This window comes from Chenopodium album, chromosome 4 (assembly GCF_948465745.1).
Source record: "Chenopodium album chromosome 4, dcCheAlbu1.1, whole genome shotgun sequence".
Classification (NCBI taxonomy): Eukaryota; Viridiplantae; Streptophyta; class Magnoliopsida; order Caryophyllales; family Amaranthaceae; genus Chenopodium; species Chenopodium album.
In genome coordinates, this window is record NC_137837.1 from 74,467,338 (window position 1) to 74,495,268 (window position 27,931).

Here is a 27,931-nt window from a genome sequence, read left to right on the forward strand (position 1 = left end):
CACATGATAGAGAGAGAAAAGAGGAGAGAGATAGGAAGACAGAGGTATATAGGTGGACCCCACCCATTTTTTGGTCGAATTGTATCACGTGATGGGGGACCACATGTTGATTGTTCCACTGAAAGTTTATATGGTACCATTGAATCCTCAGTGGTACTATTTATGCATAAATTTTGTACAACTGAATGCATATATAATACCATTATGTACATATATAGTATCACTGTATATACAGTGGTACCATTTGATCATCCAATGATACCAGAATATGCATTCGTTTATACATATGTAATTACATGAATACCCCTTGTTATGCATTTGTAATGCCTAACTTTCCTCCATTTTTAGTTCCTCTAAGATTCTTAATAACTATCCATGTCATCGGTGAATGAGAGTGAGGGACAGGTATGGTGGTTAGAGCTTGCCTCCCGAATTTAGGAGATCCTCGATATCGTGAGTTTATTTATTTTATTTATCTTTTTTTAAAGGAGTTAAAATTTTGTTAACTCGAGCTTTTTTAGTACTCCTTTTTTCTTGATTCCACATACCTTATTTTCCCCTCTCTCATACTCTATGTACCTTTTTCTTACACCTAATTGCTACCTTAAGTTCTAAAAAGGTTGTAAATAGGTGGAAATCATTATCCTTAAATAATGAAAAATGCTACATAAGTCTTCTAATTGAACACTTGGCTATGGTGATGGTTTAATACAATAATCAAATATGTTTTCAACACAAAAAATACTCTTATCAAACATGCTCTTAAAGTGGTTTGAGTATTACTACTCCCAATACATTTTATTTGTAACTTTTGAATATTTTATGTATCACAAATTATATCCAAAGTTGCATATAATATGACGGAGGTAGTAGATAGTTTTTGATGTAAAAATCTTTTGACACAAGAATGGAGCATGGAGTATATAGGATCTTATCCTCCTCTTTATTGTCAGAATTGTCACCTATTACAACAACCTTGTTTGGTAAAGAGCTTTTTGAAAAGTTTTTAATTTATCGAACACTATTAGAGGTTTGACCATTTTAAAAACTTAATTTTGGTGTTTGGTAAATAACTTATCAAATAACTCTTTTAGAAAAAGCTTTTTATAAGAGATTTTTTAAATTAGCTTATTGAACAATTAGCTTATTTAGTATTAAATACATTGTAACAACTACTAATAATAAACATCTACTCGTATTTACTTTAACACTTTTATACAATTAGTTATTTACAACAGCTAATCAAATCATCTAATATAACAAGCTAGTTAAAGTGTCAAACCAATTAATGCAACAGCATAATAACTATATCAACCAGCTAACACCTAATTACATCAAGGCCACAACTAACAGCCTTGTATTTGTAACTAGTTTTCAAATTTCCCCACTCTTGACAAGGGGTGGACAACTGAGTGGACAGGCTAAAAGTCGCGGGCTTCCAAACTATCTGCGGATTCAAATTTTAATCAAGGTATTCTCCCTTTTCTCACTCTTTCTAATCTTTTTCATTTCAATTGTTATCGATTTATAGGGTTTCGAATTTCTTACAAAATCCAGAATTTTTGGGTAATTCTGGGTTAAATTCAATTAATTCAAATCAACACTTTTTAATTTGATTACATTTTCATTCCCCCTTTTCTTAATTTGATTGTTGAATTACATAATCAATTCCTTTTTCTGGAAAATTCCAGAACTTCCAAAATGGCAACAGAATCATCTGAAGGAGAAGATGAAGGAAAGCTTGTCGGAGGTAGCAAGGATTTGGTTGTCGATGGGGATCTGCGCGAGATGACGAAGAATGCAGCTTGGAGTGTCAGTTCTTGTAAACCTGGTAATGGTGTTCAATGTCTCCGAGATGATAATTTAGAAACAAATTGGCAGTTAAGAACACTTCTTTTCTCCCTTTAATCTTCAATTAGGGTTTTCAATTATGTAATTATAAAGTTTTATATGAAATCTATGTTCCTTTTGTAGGTCTGATGGGGCACAGGCTCATATGATTAACATTCAATTTCAGAAGAAAGTAAAATTGCAAGTAATAGGGTTTTGCCTAATTTGATTTTGGTTTTTCATTTGTTTGTTGTCGTAATTTGTTTGGTTTTTGACTTTTTGTGGTATGGTTAATTAATGTTGTCTACTATTAATTTGGTTTCAGCTTATTGTGCTGTATGTCGATTTTAAGCTCGACGAGAGTTACACACCTGGTAAGATATTTCATAAATGAAGGTAGTTTTACAACATCAAACATTTGAATGTTATTGTTCCTTGTTCAAATTATTGTAGATGGGGAATGTAGGAAATAAAAGCTGTGGAGTTGGTCAAGCCATCTGGTTGGGTGTATATCTCATTATCTGGAAATGATGCACGGTGAGACATTTTGACTAATTTGTTGTCTGATTCTGGCTTGGTAGCTTACATAGTAGTCATCTGTGAACTGAAATCACTTTAGCCGCATACATTCTTGTGAAGCTAGTGGCTTTAAATCCAATGCTTGCTGTTTTTTATATTTCTAATTTCAGATACCTATTTCTAAATCATGGTTGAAGCATTAAACTTGTAAATTTAATGTTACATTGTGAAAACATGTCCTGCTGAGGTTTCTTGTTAGTATCCATAGCTTGGGAGTCAGAAATGGATAGAGATGAGCGATTTTTTTGCTTTGTTACAGGCGCTTCTGTAGTCATAGCCAGACAAGGTAGCTGATGAGCCTATAGGTTATTATAGTCCAATGATTCTGAGGAATAAATTTTTTAGAATTGTATTCATATCTGGTTGATGAATGAATCTTCCAACTTTTTGGAGCATGAGAGGATGCACAATAGGGTGCTTCTTCCTCTGGGGATTGAATGTGTGCGGAGGTTTAGGGCAATAAGGTTCTTATCTCTGCATTTTCATATTAGTATAGCATTCAACATCATGGAAATATCAATCTTATCTATGAATATAACTACAAGTGTTAATCTGGGAATATGTATTTTTAGTATAGCACTCAACATCATTAAATATCAGCCATCACTAGTTTCTGTGATATTTTTGCTCCTCTTTTATTCTTCTCAGATCTTTTCGGTATATCTTAGATTATATGTTATGCATAGCTGCAGAGTTTTTACTGGCTAGACACCCTCCTCAACTATCACTTCCTGAGTCAATAATCTCAATATTATATACGGTCTTCATACTGCTTTTGCTTCTGATGTAGCCAGTTATTCGACGTTTACTGGTTGTGTACTTGTGTCGTGTGCAATTGTGCATGACCCACAATGCCGTGCATTTCATTCTAAAAGGTTATTTTATTCTTTGGGCATTTGATTCTGGATTTTCCCCATGTAAGATAGGTTTATGCAATTGACCTTCAAAATTTCATTTCATATGTGAATACCCTCCTTTTCTTTAGACTGACAATAGAAAATCCCTGTACATCTCAATCTTGAGACTGAGTCTTTGTTGTTGTTGCATCAAAACCAACTCTCTTTATGTTCTGACCTTTCCTTGTGTAATGGTGTATAGTAGGTTTATGTATTCTATGTCTTCAACCTGCTGTATCGATCTTCATGTCATTATCTTGGTAGCTAGCTGTTGCTCTGACTAGATCCTGTCCTAGTCATCATCTGGGAGTCAACATGCTTGTACAATTCATGTTTTTCATTCAAAAGTAGATTTCGGCTTGAGGTTTGGACTCGTTGAAATCCTGGAGCCATGTTTTCTTATATATCTCTTCAGATTTACTGCTACTTTTGTATCCTATATCTCATTGTATGCTTTTATCCTAATTGATTAGCTGGTGCTTTTTAGCTATGAGCTTTACTTAAGAATTGGAAATTGGATCATACTATTGAATAACTTCGTGTTAGTTTATATTAATGATCTCAAAAAGATGTATTTAAGACTTTATAACACCTGTTTCTTGAGCCAATATCTGATAAGTGTTTTGCATATTTACAGGGAAACTTTTGTTAATACTTTCATGCTGCAAATTGCTGTTTTGTCAAATCACCTTAATGGAAGGGATACCCATATGCGCCAGATAAAAGTTTATGGACCTAGACTGTATGTTTTTGCCTGATTGGTTTTTCAATTCTTGCTTCATATGTCGCCTTTTCCTCTGTCTAAATTATTATTTTCAGCTATAAATTGTAACAGGAATCCCGTTCCTCGTCAGCCATTTCAGTTCACCTCTGCTGAGTTTTTGACATACTCCACTGTCAGATGTGGATAGTGAGATGTCATTGGTTCTGCATCACGGCACTGCTGTATGCCTGTATACGTAGTTTTATTGTTTCTCTGAGGCGATCTTATTTTTTCCTATATTGGTAACCAAGGGATGAAGCTGTAACCGCTGATTGGCTGCCTTGCAAACCTTGCTTTCGAAGATACCAAGCACTCTGCCTGTAATGTAGGAATTAACTAATCATTGGTTTGATTCATATGGCATTGCCTAATGAATTTGTATAACCAATTAACCGCTGAATCGCAGCCTGTATGCTTTTTTCCATAATGCTTAACTATAGATAGGTATACCTTGTTTAGTTGTTTGTACGCCTAAATGATAAGTTGAGGATGCTAATTTGGCTTCCAGCTGATATGGTTTGTTTCGGGCAATGTCTACATTTGTTCAGTTTTGCACATTTTGGGATATAATAGCGGTAAATGAAAAGCAACGTACATACTCCGTATTTATCACTTAAAATTATCTAATTTTGGGTTAAACGTACGTATTATGTAAAAATTTTCAATTGTGGGAAATGAAAATAGACCCGAATACACAGCCCAAATTGTAATTTGCAGTGGAGATAAACACCCTAACCGCCTAACTAACTAATTAACAAAGTAACTTATAACTGTCAACGATAGTATTAAAACTGACAAATTATAACAAACCAAGAATCTATTTTAGTAATCACTCCAATTTCACACAACTAACTAATAAAACCTATAATTTTCTGTTGCTTATAACTTCTCTTCATTTCTTTAATTCCTAACATAATAACATTCAAGATTTCCAAGAAAGTACACCCTCTATTCTCCCTTGAACATCATAATGTCTAATGATCATGGAAAACCGCCGAGGGCGCCGACGCTTGATCAAACAAGGCGTAAGAGAAAAAGTAATACTCAGGAAGATAATGATGGTGGTGAAGAAAGGGCGCCAAAGCAAAGGGGTATTATTTTCCGACCACATACTCAACAAGAGTTTATGGTACAGTATACAGCCGCAATCGCAATCTGCTAAATTAGGGAGAAGAGAGAATGAATAGCTTCATTATTATTATTCGATAGGTAGAGTATTTATACAAAACCTACCTCATAAGATAGGAAACAATATTCCTAAAGATATACTAACATAACCATAAACCCTTAGATATATTCTCAAAATAATATCTTAACATAAATATCCTAAATATATTATTCTCTTAAATGATATCTACGGAAAATATATCACACATATATTTTCCGATATCTCTAACACAATCACAGCCGCTACCACAACCACAGCCCCATCTGATGCCGCCACCACCATCAATACCTTTAGGCAACCGAATAGAAGAAGTTTAACAAATTTTGAAGGAACATGGACTTGATCATGGAGAATCCCTCTGTAAAAATGGGTTTGAGGTTGCTCAGAATGGCTCATTCATTTTGTTTAATTTCTGAAAATGGTTTGCAGTTTTGTTCTCTGAAAATGTGTTGATTGATTTTCTGTTAATTTTTGAAAATTGGTTGTATGACTAGGAATTCATACCAACACGACCTATGACAATGATTAATGGCTCCCAAAGATCGATCTCACTTACCTCGGTTTGAACGAATTGCTGTAGTGTTCTTGGGGTTAAATCGCATACCTCCGTTTATTCAAGTTCGAATCACAGACCTCCGCTATAAATTAAGTTTAGTTAAGTGATCATGTATAATTCGTTTGAAAAAAGATGAGAGGTGTGAAATTGTTAACTGGGTAACAACATTGCCACATAGGCTGTCCCCACAAAATCCCGCTCAACAGCTCAATAAGTGATAAACTTGTAAAAAATTTCCAAAATGCCATTGTGAGAAACGAAATTGTTTCTCACCATGAGGAATGGGGCTCCCTCGTATAATTTAAGTTGCTAAAAATTATATCAATGGCTCAAAATCTGGCTTCTCTAGTTCTCCCTCCTCCATACCAACCATGGTATCATACAAAGGCCGATTCAACGTCTCAGGCAAAAAAAATCCTAGCAAACCACCAACGATTCCACAAACCGAAAACACGATGAAGGGATACGTGCTACCCATCACCACCACAAGAGGGGCTAAAATCGCCCCCATATGAGACGCTTGTGTAACACATCCTAGGGCAGCATTACGTACAACCGTGGGGAACAACTCTACGGTGTAAATAAACAACAAATTATATGTTCCTGCCATACCAAAAATCCCTAATATACCACTTATCATACGTATATTCTTCCATATTCCATAGCTCTTCATCAAACTCCCTAACAAGCAGAACACCCCACTAAACCACATTGTTCCTATTGTAAGTGGCTTCCTTCCAAACCTATCCAACATAATCGCGGTTAATGTGAAGGCAGGCATTTCAGCAACCGCGTTGAGAAGTACATTGAGGTAGAGGTTGGTGTCGAGATTGACCACATTTAGGCTAAGTCCATAGTACACAACCGCGCAACAAAAGTTGATCATAAAGGCTAAGTAAAGGCGTACTCTTGTGATGGGTGACTTTAGGACATCTATTAAAGAGCCCTTCATTGCCTCATTTTCTTCAAGAAATGAATCCTCTTTAAGAATTTCAACATCATTGTTCTTGTTAGCATTATCATCAAGGGTAAGCTCGACGCCTTTTGGGATAATCCGGCCATTAGAATGTGCCATTTGACGCATGACTTCCATTGCTTCCTTGGTTTTACCTCGTACAAGGTACCACCTAGGAGACTCTGAGAGGAAAGGGATAACGATTGTGATGAACACGATGGAAGGTATCGAGGATGCAACATAGAGGGATCGCCATGATGGGAACATGTAGGCAACTCCGGAGAGGAGAGCAATACCGGTTGAGAAGAAATAGAAGGTGGACATACCGGCAACACCACGTTTACTTGGTCCTATAGGCTCGGTCGCTAGGACAAATGCACACATGCCCACCCCGCCGGTGCTAAGGCCACTCAAGAACCGGAGGAGGGTGTACACGACGTAATTTGGAGAGAGCGCGGTCAAGCAACCGAGGATCCCGTTAAATAGGCATATTATGGTTAGTGAGCCTTTTCTTCCTAGAGATGAATCCGAGAGATGACCAAATACTCCTGCTCCTGTAGATTAATAGAATTAGAAGAGTACTTCATAATATAAGATTGAACATGTACGCCACTACGTAACAAATTAAGTAGTTGTCTAACATATGGTACGGGTAACATATTATTAATTCCTAGTTCAATTTACACTATTAACGTTACACTCATTTAACATGTTAATTTTGGACTCGAGTATTAACACAAACGAGGTTGGTATGTAGCCACTAGCTAGTTTCCAAACCCAAAGCCACTTAAGTGAAGATTTAGCAAGCAGACAAAGGCCAACAAAGGAAGCACAAACCAACAATAGGTAATCAATCAATGGTACGAAGTAACAGCCTAACAAGTTAATTAGCATGTGATGGACCGCTTATTGAACAAGGAAAACTATAACCCACTTGATTGGCCTCTAACTTATACTAGTACTTATTTTATAAAATAATTTACAATTTATAATTGTAGTTTCAATTCACGACAATCAAACTTAGATCTAGCTAAGGCTAACTTAAACCTTATTCGGCTATACTAGCCTTATCGAAATTGTCTGATCTAGATCCAATCAAAAAAGACAACAAAATTCTAATTTATATTAATTGAACCAATCCAAAAAATTCTTACATATCTTTATTGAATGTCTTGACTTGTTTAATAGATCGATCTAACTTAAACTTAAACATAACGCATAGGAAATGAATATAATTTGAGCCTAATGTATTTGTCACTTCTCTTCATAGTCTCATATATTTTTGAAGGAATATTAATTTACTAGAAAATGAAATAATATGAGTAATGCCAAATGATCAAAACCTACCAACTAGCCTAAATTAAACCCAACAAAAGTGAATTTTTTTCCTCAAAAAATCAATTGAGTCAATAATGTTGGCAATGTATGGAATAATCTTGATTCGAATATACTTTTGTACTCCATGTTGTTTAGGATAAGGTGTTATTTAAGGTATAGTACATTAGTTGATTAGTACAAGACATGAGTCATGCAATTGGTACAACTTGTGACCACCTTAATAAATACAAATTCCTACTATTAGCAGGAGTGGCTAGCTAGATGCAGTTAAAAATAATAAACCACTAGCAGGCAGCCGTAATCATTCAAAACCTCCAAATCTTGTGATTACTACAAAAACTAACCAAATGATTCGTCATTTTAATAATTAAAAAAAAAAAACCGTCAAAATAAGACTCAAAAAGAGCATCTGTTAGAGATATCAAATCATATCTCTAACAGCATCACTTAAAGTAACAAACAAGTAGAGATCAAATCATCCAAAATTTAGCCCTTAATCCGAATAAATCTACTACATAATATCACTTAAAAAAACAAAAAACGAAAAACAAAAAGATTTATGACCGTAAGACCAATATCTATCTATCTCTTTATGACTGAAGAGTGAAGACGTTCATTTCGTCACACCCGTCAATATAACAAAGTAACGTACATTGACGTGTGTTTTTTACAACCAATCCACCATAACTCAACCAGTTTGCTACTTATCTAATTCTCATCATCTTGAAAATTTGGAGTCACTTCGTTTCATGTCAATCCCTACATTTTCTCTCTTTTTTATTATTGGTTTTAGAATTATTGTTACATTTTCTAAAACAAATAAATAAATAAAGAAGAAAACCTTGTATTATTTTCTTATTCCTCTCTATCATTTATCTAAGTTGCACAACTTTATATCAATTCAAATAACATTGTTATACCAGTACCAATTTTTGTATAGTTTTTACTCTCATACATTGAACCACTTAAAAGTTATAACCTCATAGATTGTCTGGTTGCCTCTTTGGTCTTCATGCAATTATTAAAATTACGTGTCCACCAAATTGGTTTGTTTTTTTTTTTTTCAATTGCAATGAACTTGAAACACATGGGATAACACATATACGGGTAATAAAATGAGAAGTTGACATATGTAATAATTCCAATTAGCAAGACTATCACTATTGCTTATCTAAAAGAACATGCTTTTTTGTAAAACGTGCATCATGTGGATCTATCATCTGACATTGTTAATATATCACCAAACTAAAACAATAGAATTAGCAATTTTAAAGTTAAGCACTCAAAAAACCAATTGACTTCATAAAAACCAACATTTTCACTCGGTCCCATAGTTTTGAGCGTGTTGAAATTGACTTCATAGAATTAGCAAGCACAACAAAGTGTTCATGCCAACATGTCCAACTTGCAAAACAATGGAATTTTAAGGTACAAAGGAATATGCTTAAGTTTAATTGGTAGCATCTTTATAACTTTGGATGATTACTTATTCATATATCCAAACCAAGCATATTTTTTCCTTTAAAAAACAAAACATACTAATGGAATATTCTATGTTAGGGGCTGAAAGAGTAAAGAGTTAAACAGTTTTGACCAGTAATATTTGTAATTCTAGTGACATTTGCTTTAATGGTGGCTCAAACAAACAAAATGTTATTTCACGGATTAATTAATTTAATCACTAAATAAGTCAATTTGACATTTGCTTTAATTAATTTAACCTAACCCTTTCTACTTGTAGCATAAATTCATTCTGGAAAGACCTATTAAAACAAGGATTAAGCTATTAAAATACACATTAGCACATGGGTTGTACTTAATTTATAAAAAGATTATAAAAGGCCGTAGTGAGGTCGATCACAAGGAGTGCAAACAATAAGCCTTCAAAATTTTCGATTAGGACTAAAATCTACCTTAATTAAATTTAGGAAAATGGTATACATAGCCCTAAGAGCTACATATAAGTATTTAATTTACTCTTGAAAATTGTTTAAATTTAGAAAATCATGACAAAAGTACACTAATTATACCGATTTGCGCGTGTTTTTGTCATGAATTCCTAACTTTATACATTTTCCAAGAGTAAATTCAATGCTTATATATAGCCCTAAGGGCTATTTATAGCATTACCCTTAAATTTATTAGCTAGATTCTGCTAGGCAAAAACAACAAGATCATTAATCAAATCATATTCTCTTATACAAATTATTGTTCGATAATATAATTTATTTATAATTTATATACTCCGTATGTAGTTTTGTGAACAGCAATTAATAATTAATATTTAATATCACCCTAGGACCAACAATTACGTAAAAAACCTTATTCTGTTTTGGTAACCCTCAAAATAAGCAATACACAAACATTCTAATGTGATATGACTCAATTATGAGTATTTGATAGTGCTTATTTCTGATCTTAAGAAATTAAAATAAACTAATTATCAGTAGTAGCATGATTTATTTCATAATGGTTCTTAAAATTACTCCTACTATTTTGATGAGATCTAGTCAAGTAGTAATTTGCATTTGAACAGTCGTTTCTAATTTACATCTTTAACGATCATCAATTATACATATGCACCATTACTAAAAATTCGTTAAGAAAAAATTTACATCCTCGAAATTCATATATGAAACGAATTCTACAAAATCAAATATCTTTTTAAAACTTTAACGTCAAAAAACAGCTACAATCATGTAATTTTGACTAAACAATTATGTAATTTTGACTAAGCAAATATAATAAGTCGGCAGAATCTAGAAAAACGGAAGTAACAATAATTTAAAGAAAGAATCAAATTAATTACTCTAGAAAATCTATCATTATTAGCGTTGCAATTATTTAAAAACGGATTAATTTTATCTCCAAATACTTAAATTTGATATCAAAATAAGATAGAACTAAAACAACGAAAGATAAGGAGAATAACATTATGTGTACCTATCATGCAGCCGAAGAAGAACAAAGATTGCACCAATCCAACCTTATACTTCTCACTACACACCAACCCCCACTCGGCCACCGTGGAGCTACCGGGCCCATCGACCCAATCCCACGAGCCCGATGGCAGCCCACAAACCTGGGCCTGGGCCGGGCTGCAGCCCGGCCCGGTGCACCACCACCGCGGCTCGCGGTCAGCGAAGATCATAACCATAGTATGAAAGGCCTCTAACGCCCAAGCTAAACTTGTTAGAACGAAATGTCTTAGCTGCCACCTTCCGAACTCGCCGCAATACTTGAGAAGCATCTCATCAATGGTGAGCTTCTCTGGGACGTTGGATTTCCCATTGGCTGGGAGAATCAACGGCTGTTGGAGATCCCCGAGTACCTCGGGGGTTTGAGAAGGCATTGTTGAATTATATGGGGTTTTTTTATGGGTTATGTTTTGTGAATATTTCTTGCTTATTTATAAAGGCTTTGTCTCAAATTTGTACTGAATTAGGAAAACAGAAAATCTGATTTATGCATTTTATTTTATTTTTAATTAATAATAATAATAATTTAGAAAAGGGATGTGTCACGTGATAATGGGGTGTGCTGTGAGCTGACTGGGTGTCCCTCAATAATCAATAATCGTAGGAAGATCGTGATTTTATAGGAAATAGATTTTTATTTTTTTATTTTTATTTTTTAAGAAAATTTTAAAGGAAATAGATTATCTTTTTTTTTTTTACTGAAAGGAAATAGATGATCCTAGAGTCCTAGACTCTTGATTTTATTCTAAGTTTTTAATTGATAATTTTATTTGAATGAAAATAATATCTTGTTTGATTTGTGTAATTTAACTCACAATTATCTTCGAATAATAAGTACTCTAATATACCTATGCTGAATTTGAATTTGTGCCAAGAGTGAAATTTGTTATCATATAAAAACATAGGGAGGAGTTGATTTTTTTTTTTTTTTTTTTTTTTTTTTTTTTGAAACCATATTGGGAGGAGTTTAATTGGTTTTTTTTTTTCCTATTTAAGCAAAATATTCTATAGGGTAGTTTTAATTCTAAACGAATAGAGTTGTTGTCAATCCGATGATTTTAATTCATTTAAATGTGGTTTATTTGGAGTTCATAATAAGTGTTTGAGGGCAATAATACAACATGTTTAGGCTGAAGTTGAGATTCATAGTACTTAGTATTCAATATCAATAATAGGTGGATGTAATAAATGATTTTATTTGATTTTTTTCCCTAATTTTGTGGATCTATTAGGATATGTCTAGGATATGTGTACAATGTTTTGCTCTCTTTCCTTTTATACCACATTGAATTTATTGATTTTTTTTTTTTTTTTAGAGAATGAATTTATTGATTCAATCTTACCAATTTTGTGAAGGCTTGTGAACTAAAATTATTTCCCTTTAGGCCCAATATTTCTTTTAACGTAGGAAGAATAGGTTTAAGGCCCGATATTTCATTTAAAATAGTTTACATAAATAAATAAATAAAGGTTGATAAATTCCAATAAGTTCACTTTAAGAAAAATAAGCTCGGATATTACCTAAATTCAACTTAAACTACAAATTAAAATAAGTTACAATAAATTCACATGGAGTACAAATTAGTTAAGTAAATTGTGCCCTTAGGTCTTTGATATTTGCTTAGGTTTTTTTATTGAGTTCGGGACTAATAGAACATAGCCTTACACAAAAATCGGTAAATGATCATGTCCTATTTTGACAAAACTCCTGTTTTGCTGTTTGCTTCATGTTGGTTACAATTCCATCGTATGACACATTGACACGAGCAAGGCACAATAGATCCATTTTGCTTCTGCAAGCACTTACATACATAACACTATTAGAGTCATCAATGATCTATTTGTTATTTGTTACAAATACATTTTGGGTTCAAGAATCCAATTTTCATGTGGGATTTCGTCTAAAACAGTAGTTACAATTCTTACAGGCCATAGCTTATTTTCTAAAATGCGACAACTTTTTTTAAACATTCAAAAATAGTATACGGACTTATTCCAAATCGAGCATTACTTTTCATAATGTAGGATTCGAAGGGTAGACGTTACAAAGCTTCTGGATGACGGATTATAGAGTTACATTCATGTAAATGGAGCTTTATTTCATATCTCAGAAGTACTTAAAAAAAAAACCTTCTGTATGTGAAAGTAACTGAAAGATAAAAAATATATAAAAAAAAAGCAGGGATTAAAATAAACTGTAGCCTATTATACAACAAACTATTAACTCAAATATGTTAGTCCTAAACATTAATACCCTGCATCACACTGTAAATACAATATTGAACATCTCTACATAAAACAACAATGGTGAGAAGTTCATACTATCTCATACAGAAATTCGTCGTCATTGCTAAGCAAAAAGAATTCTAGAGAAAAAAGAATAAATTTCATCAGTTACTTTTAACTTCTGTCTCTTGATTCTGTATTTCTTCCTATCTGTATGATCAATGCCAAGCTGAAGCCGATATCAACATCCTGTCTTTCCAACCTAATAGCATAGCGCCGTCTTTCTCTACCAATGTATAGTGTTCTGAGTAACACCGAAGTAGTCCTCTTATCACGGAGTTTACGTATGAGCTCAAGGGGTATTGCTGGAACCCGGCCATTGTAAATCTGGACTTCCATTTCCCAAAAAGCTCATGACGCTCTACTCTTTCCTTTCCCTCACAAGCTATGACATTGACAATGTCCTTGGCCAAGCAGTGTTGCTCCACACTGATTCGTTCCTTCCTATCTCGAGGCATAGTCACATCAATAGACTCAAACATTGCTGAGTAGTAATTTAGTGCTTCTGTGAACCTTGTCAGGAAAGGGGTAGTATTGGTATTCGACTCTTGCTCGACTAAAGTGGTTACCTTAGGAGCTAGTGATTTCACCATTCTTAGGAGACCATCCCTCGGGTTGTTCACATCAACACTCTCGTCAGGTGTGTGGTGGAGTTGTAAAGGGAAATTCACTGCTAAAGCTTCTCCAGGCCTCACGTCGAGCATTTCCCTTGTGACATCAGGAAGAAAAACTGGTACAGCATGAAACTCAACTGGTATTTTATACTTTTCGGAGAGAGCTGCTAAACGTTTCCCCACTGCCTCCAAGCTAGCCCCTCGAGCATACTGAGAAACGGGATCATCAATGCCTGTAATTCGCACATACGGTGCCCCACCAGGTCTTGCAGCAAGAGCTTGCAAGAGAGTCAACCATTGGGTTCCTTGAGCTATCTGGAAATCTACAATATGTATACGATTTTCGTTCCTGCATGCTTCCGCTATAGCTCCATTGGCAGCCATGTAGCCGAACTTCAAGTAAGGACACATTTCATAAAGGATGTGCATGTAAGAAAGCAGATCCTTTCCAAGAGGCTCTTTACACCTAAGAGCCCGGTAAATATTGTTTCCTGATGATTGCCTCCTTGCTACTAGCCCTTCAATCATATAAGCACCAAGGCGTTGTATAGGCTGTCCTGAGATCGAGACCTCTCCCCTGGCTTGTTCAACTAATTTTTCAAAATCGTCTATTCTGTTTTCTGATAATGCCCTTGCACATTCAATTAACAACTCTTTTAGATTACCAGACGGAATTTTAAGTTGCTGGATTTCTTCTTCAACAGCCTTGTGGCGCTTCTCACTCTGACCTCCTTCCTCTGATCTTCTTTCCCCAGAAGCAGATGATGACTGAGCTTGAGCCCCAAGTGAACCCTGTGGCTCTCGGTTCCAGGACCCCAGTCTCTGACTTGGGATTTGGGGTTGTCGGCTTCCTCCTCCGACTGCTTCATCACCCATAAGAACAGTCTCTAGCTCCTGTAAGACATGTCTGATGTTCACTTCATAATCTGTTTTATGAGAAAACAAAGTCCCGCTAGAAGTCCGCAGAACAGCAGTCTGATGGGAATCGTCTGAAGGACTTGAGTTCAGCCTTTGACAGTAACTGGTAGTTTCAAGGGATGAATTACAAGAAGGGCTTTTTCCTGAGAGACTCTCACTCGAGCTGTGTTGCTCTCGGCTATCACTCAATGCAGTGACAGTATCACAATCGAAGGGAGGTGAGAATGGTGAACTTGGAGAGTTTCTAAAACTAAACTTCAGCGGTCCAATTATTCTGTTTGGAATTGGTGAAGAAGTATGCTGAGAAGATATATAGGACGAATCAGCACCAGTAACATTGTATCCCACAATCTTGTGTGAGTCCATGCTATAGCATAAGCTATAGCCCTTCTTTGTATTACCAGTTAATATTGAAATCCTGTGGTAAAATATTTTCCTGTGAGCTCCAATACCGATCTGTAATTACAAAGCATTACAGTTGGTAAGCAATGCAAACACCCAAACTGAGAACTCATAAACTGAACATTCAACAAAGAAATAATAGACTGTATTATAAAAAATGCTAAGCTTTCTGATGAAACAAACAGGTTAATATTGCAAAATAACTTCAACAAATACAGTAGTTATGCGAAATTGTGAATAAAGAAAAGGACAAGACAAATCGAGCTAACACCAATAATAGTTCACATACTAACTCATTAGTCATGCTCAGTAGTCAGTACCATTGTAAAAAAGAAGAGAAACTAGGATAGGTATGGAATACATGCATAACCGTCACAACTATAATTTTCTCTCCACAAATGCACAGAAGCAAAACCACAACATCGGCGTGAACTTGATGTGTTAAATTACAAGCAAGAGAATCTTATTGATATCTTAGTCAGCTACACTTCAGATTTATTGACGAATTGACGCTTTATGCAGTTACACTTGAGATTCATCCACTTAAATTTATTAAAACATCAGAAATGAAATCTTTAAAGAAAATTTAATACAGCTGCCTAAAAACCACAGACATACAAAAGCAAGAAACTGCAACAAAAGAAACTTACAGAATTCTAACCGAACAACTGCTTCATTTAAGGCAGGTCTAAGGCCAAGTAAAAAGCATAAGAAAGCATCAATTGCTCTCCTAAACAAGGATATGAGTTATTCTCTTCATTACCATCCAATAAGTCCCTACACTCCATGGTTCATACCTTGACATAGACGGGAAACTCACGAAAAGACTAGATCAATGGTCTTACTTTATGTTTTAGATCTTAACCCCTCCCAATACACTTATGTTAGAAAGAAGAAAAGAGGTAGATTAGCACTTTAGCTTCTACGGAGTACATAACCATCCTCACCAACAGTTATGCTGTAATGGACTAGTAGTTGAAGGGGAAAAACGGCGAGAATCATTCATGAACTATCACCTTTCCTACTGAGATCTCTCTTTGAAACCTAATAGATATGATTAACATAACTTGAACATTTCCACTATTTCATTTAAATTGATACCAACTATGAATCATTTCTTACCACTCATGAAAGAACATCGTGCTTTTTTCCCCTCTTCCTCCTTAATTTCTTCTCTTTTTCCGATTATCCCTCATTTCGCCCCGAACCACCAAAGACAAGGAAGCTCTCATCTCAATTACAACAACTAACAATTCAAGATTCATAATCAGTTTCCTAACATATCTATTAGAAAATAATTACAACTAAACTAATGTCTACTGGTACGATAAACTCGTGGCAATTTATAAATCAATAACTAATTTTATTAATCCTCATTTTTTCAGTCTAACCAAACGCACCCACCCACCCACCCCCTAAAAACAAAAGATGTATGAACACATTTCATCCAATTTGAATAATAACCCTTTTAAAATCAAATGTTAGACTAATCGTTTATCCAACTTTTAGCATAAAAAATTCAATTAACTCTTCCTTTAAACAAGAAGCCAAGGGATTGTATCCCAAAACACATTCAAAGAATAACACATTCACAAACTCCATTCGCCGAATTTAGCTGTGACATTACTAGTTCAAATTACACTGTTTTATTATCACATACTTGCATTACTCGTGAGATTACACTATTAACGTGACTATAAATTCCGGATAAAGAAAAAAAATTAATACCCACAAGTGTAAATCTCACACAACAAACATTTTTGGTAAAATTTGATTCCTTAACCCCTGTTTCAATTTCTAAAAAAGATACCTTTATTCACAGAAGATGCTCTGTTCGAAAAATTAAGCTCAATTAAAATCAAAAAAATTCTATGTTTACAAGAAATTCCCATGCAATTAACAAAATAAACAACACCCATATTACAAAATTAAACAAAAATACAGGTTATATAATCTTGGTCAGCAAAATTAAACCAACATGAACAGCTAAAATAACATTATTAAACTAAAAAAATGAATAAAAAGATTAAATTAAAGAAAAGTAGTAGTACCTGAGATTGGAGGAATACAAGGGTCAAATAATGATGTTGAAAGAATTTGACTAAGAATAAAATTAAATAAAAAGTTTGAAAGATTGGTTGGGAAATGAAGAAGATTCAAAAATGTGAAGAAATGGAAGAATAAGGATATTTATATGAGGAGGAAAGGTAGGAAATATGTGACCGCCGACCACACGTTGGAGTTTCAAGTTTGAAGTTTTGAAGTTTGAAGTGTTGTTGGGAGTTTAAGACTACACTAGATATATCCAAGCACCTTCCTTTCTTTTTCCTTTTTTTATTTAAATAAATACTTACAAAAATATAAATTATAGTAAAACAAATGGAAGTGTTTGGATATCACGCGCCTTAGTTGGGTTGGGGTGATGCTTTTTTTATGGGTAATTTGGGTGAGTAAGGGGTTATTTTAGTTTTTAAGGGTTATTTTAGTTTTTAAGGGTTATTTTAGTTTCAATATCTTCTTTTTTTACTTTAATAAGTTGAAGTTGATTCCTTGGAGAAATTAGGTACTTGAATCTGTTCATAGTACGGCTGATAGTTATTGTGTTGATTTTGAGTTGGTGAATAGGTCGTTTTAATTACAGTAAGTTGAATGGGGATTGATTTTGTTGGAGTTGAATTGGTGATGTGTTAATTTTTTAGTCACATTAAATTGTGATGATATTGAAGTAATTTAATAAATCCAACAATCCTTTCCCGACATGGCTAATAGCTATCAAAGATTTTAAAAAATGTTAGTTTAGGTTGCGATCAAAACAGGTCAATCAGAAAATATGGTATTAATATATGAATTGTGATTAAATTAAGTCTAGTTTAAAAAATATTTACAATACTACTTTGGAAAAATAAGGATTATACGATTCCCAACAAATAAGCGTTATTAAAACAAAGTTTATGGGAATTGATTTTAAGCACATCCTTGATTGATATTGGCATAGGTCTATGTGAGAAGAACATAAAAATTATGCTCTCACATAGGGTGTGCCAACATCATTTCTCAAAGTTTATTAATAGAGTTCCCGTCAAAAAATAAATAAATAAATAAAATAAAATAAAATAAAATTATTAATAAAGTTAAAAGTAAAAATGAGTAATCTAGTTAGGAATAGATCAATTAAGGGTCTGTTTACATTTACTGAACTAAGTTGAATTGAACTGAAGTGATTGGAGCTTAAATTAAGGATCTGTTCTCTTCAGATTAATTTCATTCAAGTTCACTTCGGCTCCAATCGGTTCAGTTATGTTCAATTCACAATTTCTTTCTCTCGTATACAATTCATTTCAGTTCAGTTCAATTCAGCTCCAATCAGTTCAAATTTAGCTAGGTTTGATAAATCAGAACAGACCCTAAGTACAATCATACACACTTTTAATAACAATCATATTGTCAAAATAAAAAATTTTATTAAAAAAAAGGTTTGACATAATTACATACTCTTTACACTTGTTAAAACTTTTTTTTGTATTATAACACTATAACCCCACTTCATCAAATATTCTCCAATCCTACTCGAATTACAACTTTGAACAATCCAACTCATAAACCATTTACAAAATAACAAATTAGCGTACGTGAAGGATGAGGTTATCTCATACCCGTAATTCCCCATTCCCACATTTAACGCGCCTTTCTTAAGCGCGTAGTATTTACATCACACTAGCATATGTGAAAACCAGGTGCCATTGCCGTGTTTGACTGCTGCCATTCACGTGTCATGCACGTGATAAAACACAGGGTGTTATTAAACATTTTAAAATCTCATAATCGAATGCCACGTATGAAGGGTGATACCCCACTTTAACTTTGACTTTGACCTGACGTGGCACGCGCCAAGCCCTTAAACATGTCTTGTTGGACCCCACCTTCCAATCTTTTGCCTTTCTTCTCTTACCTTTTGTATGGCCCCACAATTGATAATGAACTAATTTTTTTTGAAGAACTAATTAATCATACTTAAGGTAGAAAAATATATCCATTTTTGGTTTAGCTTTTTCTTAAGCAATTTATTAATACGGCAAATCACCCACCAAATTAAATATTTCGGCGCATGGTGTTTGATAAATGCATTCCCAAGTATGTAAATATTAACTCGGTCACTAAGGGTGTAAATAGCGGAACCGAGCCTAGCCGAGCCGAGCCGAGCATTACCTTGTTTATTTTATGTTCATTTAAATTAGGCGAGTTCGAGCTCGATCCCAAACTTTCAAGCGAGCTTAAATTTTTGTTCAAGCTCGGCACATTTAGTACACTATATATTCAAGAATGGTTCGTGAACAACTCGTTTATTTAACGAGTCTTTCATGAACGAACTTAATAATAATCAAGCTTCTCCAATAAATGAGTTTTGTACTTTTGATATTTGAAAATTTCAAAATAAGCATAATTATTGAATCTTAATTATAAATTTAATAACTAAATCAACAATTGTCAATAAATCAATAATTCATGAACAAAAATAAATGAGTAGTTCTTGAACATAAATAAACGAGTTGTTTATGAACTTATCTGAACGAGCATATCTATGTTCGTGTTCAAGCTCATTTATTAAACGAACTTCAAAATTTGTTCAAGCTCGGCTCATTTATTAAATAAACGTACATGAACGAGCTTCAACCGAGCCCGAACACAAGTAGTTTATTGATCGGCTTGGTTCATTTACATCCCTATCCGTCACACTTCTAAGGTTACATTGGTTTTTAAGCGGGCATTACTTTGGAAATATGTAAAATAAGGGTTTTTTTTTTTTTTTTTGAATTTTTGAAATAAGCAAATACTTTTTTTTTTTTAGGGATAGAATAGGTAAATACTTTGATGAATGAGAATATTTACATTTGACTATTTGAGGTATGTTAATAATATGGAGAATTTTGATGATAAATCCCGTCAAAAAAATTTTTTTTGATAAATAGAAATAGTTGTATTAGAAGTAGATAATACAATAACTCCATTTGTTTCATAATTAGAAGCCCATAAAGAAAAATGGGCTTCTAATTATGAAACGGAGATAGTACATAAATATATTGAGAGTGTGAAGATATGAGGGTAAATGTATAAAATTTGTATTTGTGAGAAATCATATCCACATAAAAGTGACTGAGGAGCATTTGTTAGAATAACTGTAACATCAACTAATAGTTCAAGGCTCAAAAATAATTTTGATAGTTCAGTAAAAATCAGTAACATTAAAGAATAAATATGATAAAAATTAGTAAAAATAATTTTAGTCAGTAGAATTAATTTCAATTCAGTAAAAATAATTTAAATTCAACAGAAATAATTTCAGTTTTATAAAAATAATTTCAATTTAATAAAAATAATTTCAATTCAACAAAAAAAAATATGGTGAAGTTTTTCAAAAAAAAAATATAGTGAAATGAACAGAGCATACGTCTTCTTTCCTTCATTTTTTGATCTCTTCAAGAGTTATAGTTTTCTTAGTTGTTTAGGCTGAAAATATTTATTTTTGCACAAATTCTTATATGTAGCTGGCCACACAGTGTGACCAGGTATAATGGGGGTTACTTCGTTAGTATTATAGCGGTTACTCGGTCAGTGTAGTTACAAGAGTTACTTCGTCAGTGTTATGGGTTTACTCAGTCAATGTTACAAGCTAACAATTACTCGGTCAGCATTATAGGGGTTGCTTTGTTTTTTTTACAGTGCACAAGATGCCAAGACGGGCTATAATTTTTTTTTTCCCCTTTTTCTATAAGGGTATTAATGTATGTAATCCTTATGACAACAAATAAGCAATAAATTAAATGTCTTTCCTTATTTGGAATTAATTTGAAATGTATGAAAAAATTCACATGCAAATCATTGTAATTAATGAAGAGATTTCACTAAGGAGTCGTTTGGTTGAATCATTTGGAATGGAATTAGAATTTATTTCATCTAGTCTTTTGTTTGGTTGAGTTTTTTAGTAATAGAATCTCATATATAAGGGATTTTCACTCTCCCTCATAACCATGGAATCTCATACTCATCTCTCCCCCCCTAAAAGTCACAATCTATTCTATTGATGAAATGCATAGTATATATAGTATGGGTTTTATAATCCTTACCTCTCTAATATATATGAAATTCCATATCAATCCATTCCAATTTAATGAACAGGCCAAACACCCTTTAATATTTTTTTTCTTTTAGGTTCTTATACATAATGCTGATGGCTACATATAGCATCTTCTTTTCTATAATTAGCAAATAATAAATTATGTTGAGGTCTCCAAGAGGCCGTATATGTATGATATGAGGCAATCTTTAAAAAAAATGGAGACAAACTTTAAGAGATCGATGGAGAGAGTATTCATGTCGTGGTATTTAGTGATGCAACAAGGCAAGACAAGTGATTTTAAGGGTTACACTGTTGCTACTTTGATGTGAGAGTGTAGCTAAGAGTGGAGATGCGAGAAAAATAGATGGAAAATTCTATTACACATGTACTCCCTTTGTCCCTATTTCTTTATCTCATTTGAATTTTTACGATTTTTAACATATAGAAACGGATTGACATACAACTAAGTGGGTCCTTTGACCGCACTTGAATATGGAAAAAGGAATTAGGTTTTTTTCCCTATAAATTTTGACCCTGTTATATGAAGTATATATATATTTTTGGATCCACCACTGCTAAACGTGTCTTGTAACGTATTAGAAGTGATCAACTATGGCCCAACCCGCAAGCCCGGCCTGATTTGCTTGAAAAGCCCGTATAGGCCCGACACTTTTTAACGGGTTTAAGCATGAGTTTTTTTAATAAAGCTAAGCCCGACCCGAATTTTGATCACCTCTATAACGTATATAACTCCATTTTCATATGCGTAAAATTTATAAAAATTAAAGTAGATATTAATAAATTGTACAATAAGACGAATTCAACAAGACCATACTTGACTATATTATTACTCATAGATTAATGGATATTTATGCTAAAGTTTTCAAAGTTTGATCTAATTATTTACAATGGGGCAAAAAATGGAGACAGATGGAGTAATTGCTTTAAAAGAATTAAACACGTGGCATATAATAAATTTTAATTTATTATCCATCCTTATCATTTGACTCTTCATTTTGAATAAATCATAATAATTGAAAAAATTATCAAATTAAATCCAAGGTTTCGTTTGTCAAAACCAATTCTCCTAAAGAAAGTGATAAGAAAACAAGTGAAATATAAGCGAAATCGAAAAGTGAACACGATCTGGATATTTGAAAAACCTTCAACAAGAAGAAAGTTCTTGCGTTCAATTCATATTCAAATGATAGCAATAGGAGAAGAAAAGGTGAGCTAAAATCTAAAAATATTTTCAACTTTTTATGATTATGATTATGATTATTGGTGTTATTAACCCCATCTGATAAAGATGGATCACTCGTGTAGAATTTGTTTTCTTGTTTTGGTTAAATAAATCAAATTGCATGAGGACAAAGGATCATATACGTTGGCCTTATTTAGGACTGAGATCATTCATGACATAATTGCTTTTTGTGCATTGCCTTGGTGGTTATTTCATTATTTGAGCTGGCAAACCCACAAACCCCACCCATGACACTGTTATTGTTACTATATATTACTATAAAAGTTGAGTAATAATATTTAGGGAAATTCTACATGGTGGCCTCATAGTTTTCATTTTTCTACGTGGAAGACGAAGTTTTTTCCAACTGTCTAAAGTGGCCCTAAGGTTTTGAAGTATTATGCATAGTGCCCATTTTTTAGGTTTTTGGCTAACCTTTACAATTAAAATGGTTAGCCTTTGTTTTTTTTATTAAAAAATAATTAAATTATATTTAAAAAAAAAAAAAAGGAAATTAAAAAAAAAACCCAAACCCACGACCACCCTCCCACCACCACGTCCACCATCCACAACCCCAACCCCCACCCACCTAGCCTCTAGCCAAACCCCACTGCCGGCGCCACCTCGACCACCCTCCCTTCCCCAACCACCGTAAACCGACGACCATAAACAGGCCAAACCCGTAACCCAAAGTCCCAACCTCCACCCTTCGAAAACCCCAAAAATTGGCTGGAAAAGTTCGGCCACCCCTCCCCCACACCTCTAAAAGGTCAACGCTAGGGTTTCGTGTGTATGAGGAGGGGCAGTCGGACTTTTTCAGCTTCTTTTAGGGGTTTTTGATTGGTGGGGGTTGGGGTTACGAGATTGGTTAGGGAAGGGGAAGGGAGGGAAGTCGAGGTGGCTGCCTGACGCCGAGGGAGTAGGGTTTTCGATTCACGCCGGCGCCGTCGAGGAAGGGGGTTAGGCGCGCCGGCGTTGGGGGGCAGTGGGGAAGGGGGTTAGGCGCGCCGGCTACCGTGGGTGGCTGGCTGGTGGTTTTCTTTATTTTTTTTCTTTTTAAATATTTTTTTTATTTTATTTTTACTTATGGCTAACCAAAAGCTAAAAAAGTTAGCCAAAAAATCAAAAAATGGGCACTATCCATAATACTTCAAAACCTTGGGGCCACTTTAGAGAGTTGGAAAAAACTTCGTCTTCCACGTAGAAAAATGGAAACCATGAGGCCACCATGTAGAATTTCCCTAATATTTATTACTGCTATTATTTGACCATGATTTGATCTATATGTTAAAAAATATATAATCATGTAGAGTCTTGTTAGATTTTTTTCGTTAAATACTTTTAGGGGCCGTTTGGTTCGCACGGGTTAATCGGAATGGAATAAATAAAGAGAATGAAATAGAATGGAATGAAATAAAATACCTTATTTTTGCTTTGTTATTTGTTTTAAAAACAAAGGGAAATAATCCCACCACCACACCACATATTTCATTAATTCCACCTTTTCTAGCCACCAAACCAGTCGCCGCCTTTTGCCAGCCCTCCCCCACCCCTCGCTGACCTCAACGCGACTCATCCCTCCCTCGAAAAACCTCCCTTAGGCAAGAAAAATCCTGAAAAATTGTCTCACTCCCCGTAAAACCCATCGGCCAACCCTCCCTCGCCCTCAAAACCCTAGCGCCTAGGGATTCGAGGGTGGTGGGAGAGGCGACTGACGGTTTTACAGGGAAGGAGGGGAGTTTTAGGGTTTTTAGGGGGGCTGGGGGAAGTTTTACGAGGGGGGGTAAGGGCGGTGGAGGTGCGGCAAACGGTCGAAGGAGGTGCGACAAACGATCGGAGGATCGGAGGTTCGACGAACGGTTGGGAGTAGAGCGGCGGTGTGGTGGCTGATTTCCCGGTGGTGAGTATAGTAAGAGGGTGGTGGTATGGTGGTGAGATGGCCTGGTGGCCAAGGAATGGGAATGGAAAAGTCTAGGGGGGAGGTGGGGAATGAAATTAGAGGGATTTGGGGTAATGAAGAGGGTAAAGGGAATGGAAAAAATTAATGTTCTAACAAACAACAACAAAGGGAATGAGGGCAGTTGATTCCCATTCCCTTTGATGATTAACCCTAACCAAATGACCACTTATAATATTAACTTTTTTTTATAATTTCTACTCTTATAAAGTTATACATATTTAACATATAAAATGTGTTTTGTGATGCGTAATTTCATCTTTGTTGGAATATTGCTATAACGTAACGGAGGAAGCATATAAGTAAGAACTAAGAACAAGTGCCCTATTAATTCAGTTGTTTTTACAAGTCAGCCTTATATATCCAAATTATTGGACTATGTATTTTAATTTTAAGAGTAGAGGAAAAGGATAAGAGACACTACAAGAAAAAATCACTTTTCGTAGCGATTATTTCGTAGCGATTGTTCATTCGCTACAATATGCAAGTATGTTTGTGAAATAATTAAGGATGTCGTATCATTTTTACAATCGCCATGGTTTTCCCATATAAAATCGATACGGAAAGCATAATAATACATATTCACACTATTTTTACACATTTATATAATTTTGAGAAATCGTATCATTTACAATCGCCACTAAATCCTAAAAATCGATACGAAAAGCCTTTTCAACACTAGATATATAAATATTGTTTGACAAAGAATACATAAAATATGTCATAGCTTATTGGTGAAACATTTAATATAAGAGTTTGAGGTTGCATGTTCGAATCTTGTAAAGATCATCTAAGGCAACGGGGATATTGTATCGAATGACCATTCGTTGGGAAAGCTTTTTGTTGCAATTACAATCGATACTAAAGGTTAAAATAATCGCTAAGAAAAGGTTATTTTCTTGTAGTGAGATTTTCTACCTTTTAAGTCTCAGATATCTCGAAGATTTAATTATATACGCCTATTTAAAAAGCATACTTCAATGAGTATAACTTTTTTTTAAGGAACCTTCCATGAGTATACCTTATTACCTTATCCTATTTTTAAGGAATCCTTACACCTTAGTTAAATGATTTACTAGAAAATAACGTCACAAGGGTACATAATATGCACGTGTACCATAAAAATTCCCTTTCATGATTTAAGAAATAAAATTGATTTTTCTAATGTGAATATAGCCAATACAGGTCAAACTTGTTGACATTCATATTAAATCTAGAACCCTTCCCCTCAAAAAAAAAAAAAAAAAAAAAAAAAAAAAAAAAAAAAAAATAAAATTAAAGATAGAACCCTAAAGAAAATAAAAAGTTCCTTAATTGATCTTATCCGATGAGCTTAGATGATAACCCTCATTTGGCTACACCTTTATTTGACTAATAATCATGTGGGTCACTCAGCAAATATATTTCACAAAATAAGAAGTTGTCGTTCCCACTTCCAAATTCGGATTCTTTTTGTCGATCTTGTTGTAGCTTGTTACGGTACATCTTCCTATGTCATCGACAAGCAGTTTTTTGGTCGATTATACATTTGCAAATCTTGTCTAAATTTCATGTAATGTTGGAACCAACATTTTATTTTTATTCTTATTTTTATGGTGTACATTTAACTGCGGAGTATTTGAAATAAAATAATGCTTTTGTACCACTTTTTTTTTTACAAAGGATTGTACCACCTTTTTGTTATAGTACTTTGTAATTTCTTGTTATTTTAGTCATACAAAGTTTTAATTTTTACATAATTTTCATCATATTTTAATATTTGTATATTTAATTATTTAAATATATGTAAAAAAAAAAATAAGTCATGTTGGATCTTATTATATTTATTTAATTTATAATTTAAAAATTTTAATTTCTAATTCTATTAATTGGTTACTGTTTTTTTTAACTAACTAGTATTTTATGTTTGGTTATTGTAGATTTTAACACCACATAAAACCCAAAAATGGTTTTTAACACCTCTAAAAAAAATTGATTTTAACACCACACAAACTAACAAAAAATGGGTATTACCACCACTTTACGGATTCCTAAACGGAATCAGTTAAGTGCCACGTGTCGCTTTCTTATTGACCAAAAAAATAAAAAGACCTAAAACTACCCAGCCACCCCAGCCCCGCCACCACCGCCTAACCACCGACCCACCCCTGCCCTCCCAAAAACCACCAACAGCGACTCCTTCGCTCACCCAACCCAGTTGAACCCTCCCCCTCCCTTTCCCGCAACCGCTTCGCCCACAAAAACCACCTAACCTAAAACCCTCCTTCCCTAACACAATCACGATTCCGGCCAGAAATGGCCGAAATCGGCCGGCTAAGGCAACTCAGCCCCAAAACCGACCGATTTCGGCCATTTGTGGCCGGAATCGCGACCGTATTGGAGAAGGAGATTTTGGGTTTGGTCGTTTTGGGGGCGAAGCCATTGCGGGAAAGGGAGGGGAAGGGTTCAGCTAGATTGGGGGTGCGAAGGCGTCGCGGCCGGTGGTGGTTTCGAGTAGGTCAGGGGTTTGGCGGTGGTGGGGCTGGGGTAGTTTTAGGGTTTTTTTTATTTTTTTTAATTTTTTTTTAAACAACTAAAATGGTGACACGTGTCACTGAGGACCCCACTTAACGGAATTTTTGGATGGAATCCGTTAAGTGGTGGTAATACTCATTTTTTGTTAGTTTGTGTGGTGTTTAAATCAAATTTTTTTTTTTTTTTTTTTTTTTTTTATGGAGGTGTTAAAAACCATTTTCGGGTTTTTGTGTGGTGTTAAAATCTAAAATTTCCTTTATGTTTATATCAGGTTGTTGGAGTCTTTATAGGAGTTGTTAGCATAGTTGAGGTCAAATAAAGTGAACTTATTAACATTTTGAACTTAAAAAAAAATGAAAACAAAATTTACAAAAATCCAAAGATAAATTACCATGAAATCCGCCGTGCATTGCACAGGTGCTATCCTAGTAGCTTATATATATATTTTTTTTACCGATTCACAACAAATTCAAAAAGCTGCTGATTGAATTAGCAATTTTATCGGTTTTACCCTTAAAAGGTTCGCTAATTAATTTTCCCTAACCTAAATTAGCAATTTATTCCTTAATAATGTTGTTTGGTATACTTATTTTTTTAGAATTTGTTATATATACCGGGGTGTACGGTACACCTAACTAACCTTAGGTTAATTTTGCTTTTCATTTGATGATAATATGAAAAATAATCATCAAAATGACAACAGATAGTCATGGGTGTATGGTACGTACACCCGAGTGTATATAATAATCTCTCTGTTATTTTGGGTAAACCAATAATTCATCAATTAGGGGTTCTTTAACTTCTTTTTTTTTGTAAGGA

At 34.2% G+C, this 27,931-nt stretch overlaps 2 protein-coding genes and 1 pseudogene across 5 annotated transcripts; 1 reads left to right on the forward strand and 2 right to left on the reverse strand.

Moving 5' to 3' along the window:
* Positions 1-1,314: 1,314 nt before the first annotated feature.
* LOC145627282 (anaphase-promoting complex subunit 10-like) lies at positions 1,315-4,562 on the forward strand (annotated as a pseudogene). The gene is made up of 6 exons (XR_014111364.1): positions 1,315-1,471; positions 1,692-1,880; positions 1,975-2,035; positions 2,156-2,367; positions 3,943-4,047; positions 4,141-4,562. The product of XR_014111364.1 is annotated as an anaphase-promoting complex subunit 10-like (transcript).
* Positions 4,563-5,261: 699 nt separating this feature from the next.
* On the reverse strand, positions 5,262-11,461 carry LOC145629331 (organic cation/carnitine transporter 4-like). Its single transcript, XM_081681908.1, has 2 exons — positions 11,029-11,461; positions 5,262-7,301 (listed from the first exon to the last, which is right to left on the reverse strand). The coding sequence occupies exons 1-2, from the start codon at positions 11,435-11,437 to the stop codon at positions 6,109-6,111; spliced, it is 1,602 nt and encodes a 533-aa protein (XP_081538034.1). The 5' UTR covers positions 11,438-11,461; the 3' UTR covers positions 5,262-6,108.
* A 1,771-nt stretch (positions 11,462-13,232) lies between these two features.
* On the reverse strand, positions 13,233-17,526 carry LOC145629330 (chitin-inducible gibberellin-responsive protein 1-like). 3 transcript variants are annotated; one of them, XM_081681907.1, is made up of 3 exons: positions 17,335-17,526; positions 16,406-16,529; positions 13,233-15,337 (listed from the first exon to the last, which is right to left on the reverse strand). In XM_081681907.1, the coding sequence occupies exon 3, from the start codon at positions 15,245-15,247 to the stop codon at positions 13,508-13,510; it is 1,740 nt and encodes a 579-aa protein (XP_081538033.1). In that variant the 5' UTR covers positions 15,248-15,337; positions 16,406-16,529; positions 17,335-17,526; the 3' UTR covers positions 13,233-13,507. The 3 variants fall into 3 exon arrangements, with proteins under 3 accessions (XP_081538033.1, XP_081538032.1, XP_081538031.1); XM_081681906.1 differs by lacking the exon at positions 16,406-16,529; XM_081681905.1 differs by lacking the exons at positions 16,406-16,529; positions 17,335-17,526 and adding an exon at positions 15,604-15,648.
* Between the last annotated feature and the right edge of the window lie 10,405 nt (positions 17,527-27,931).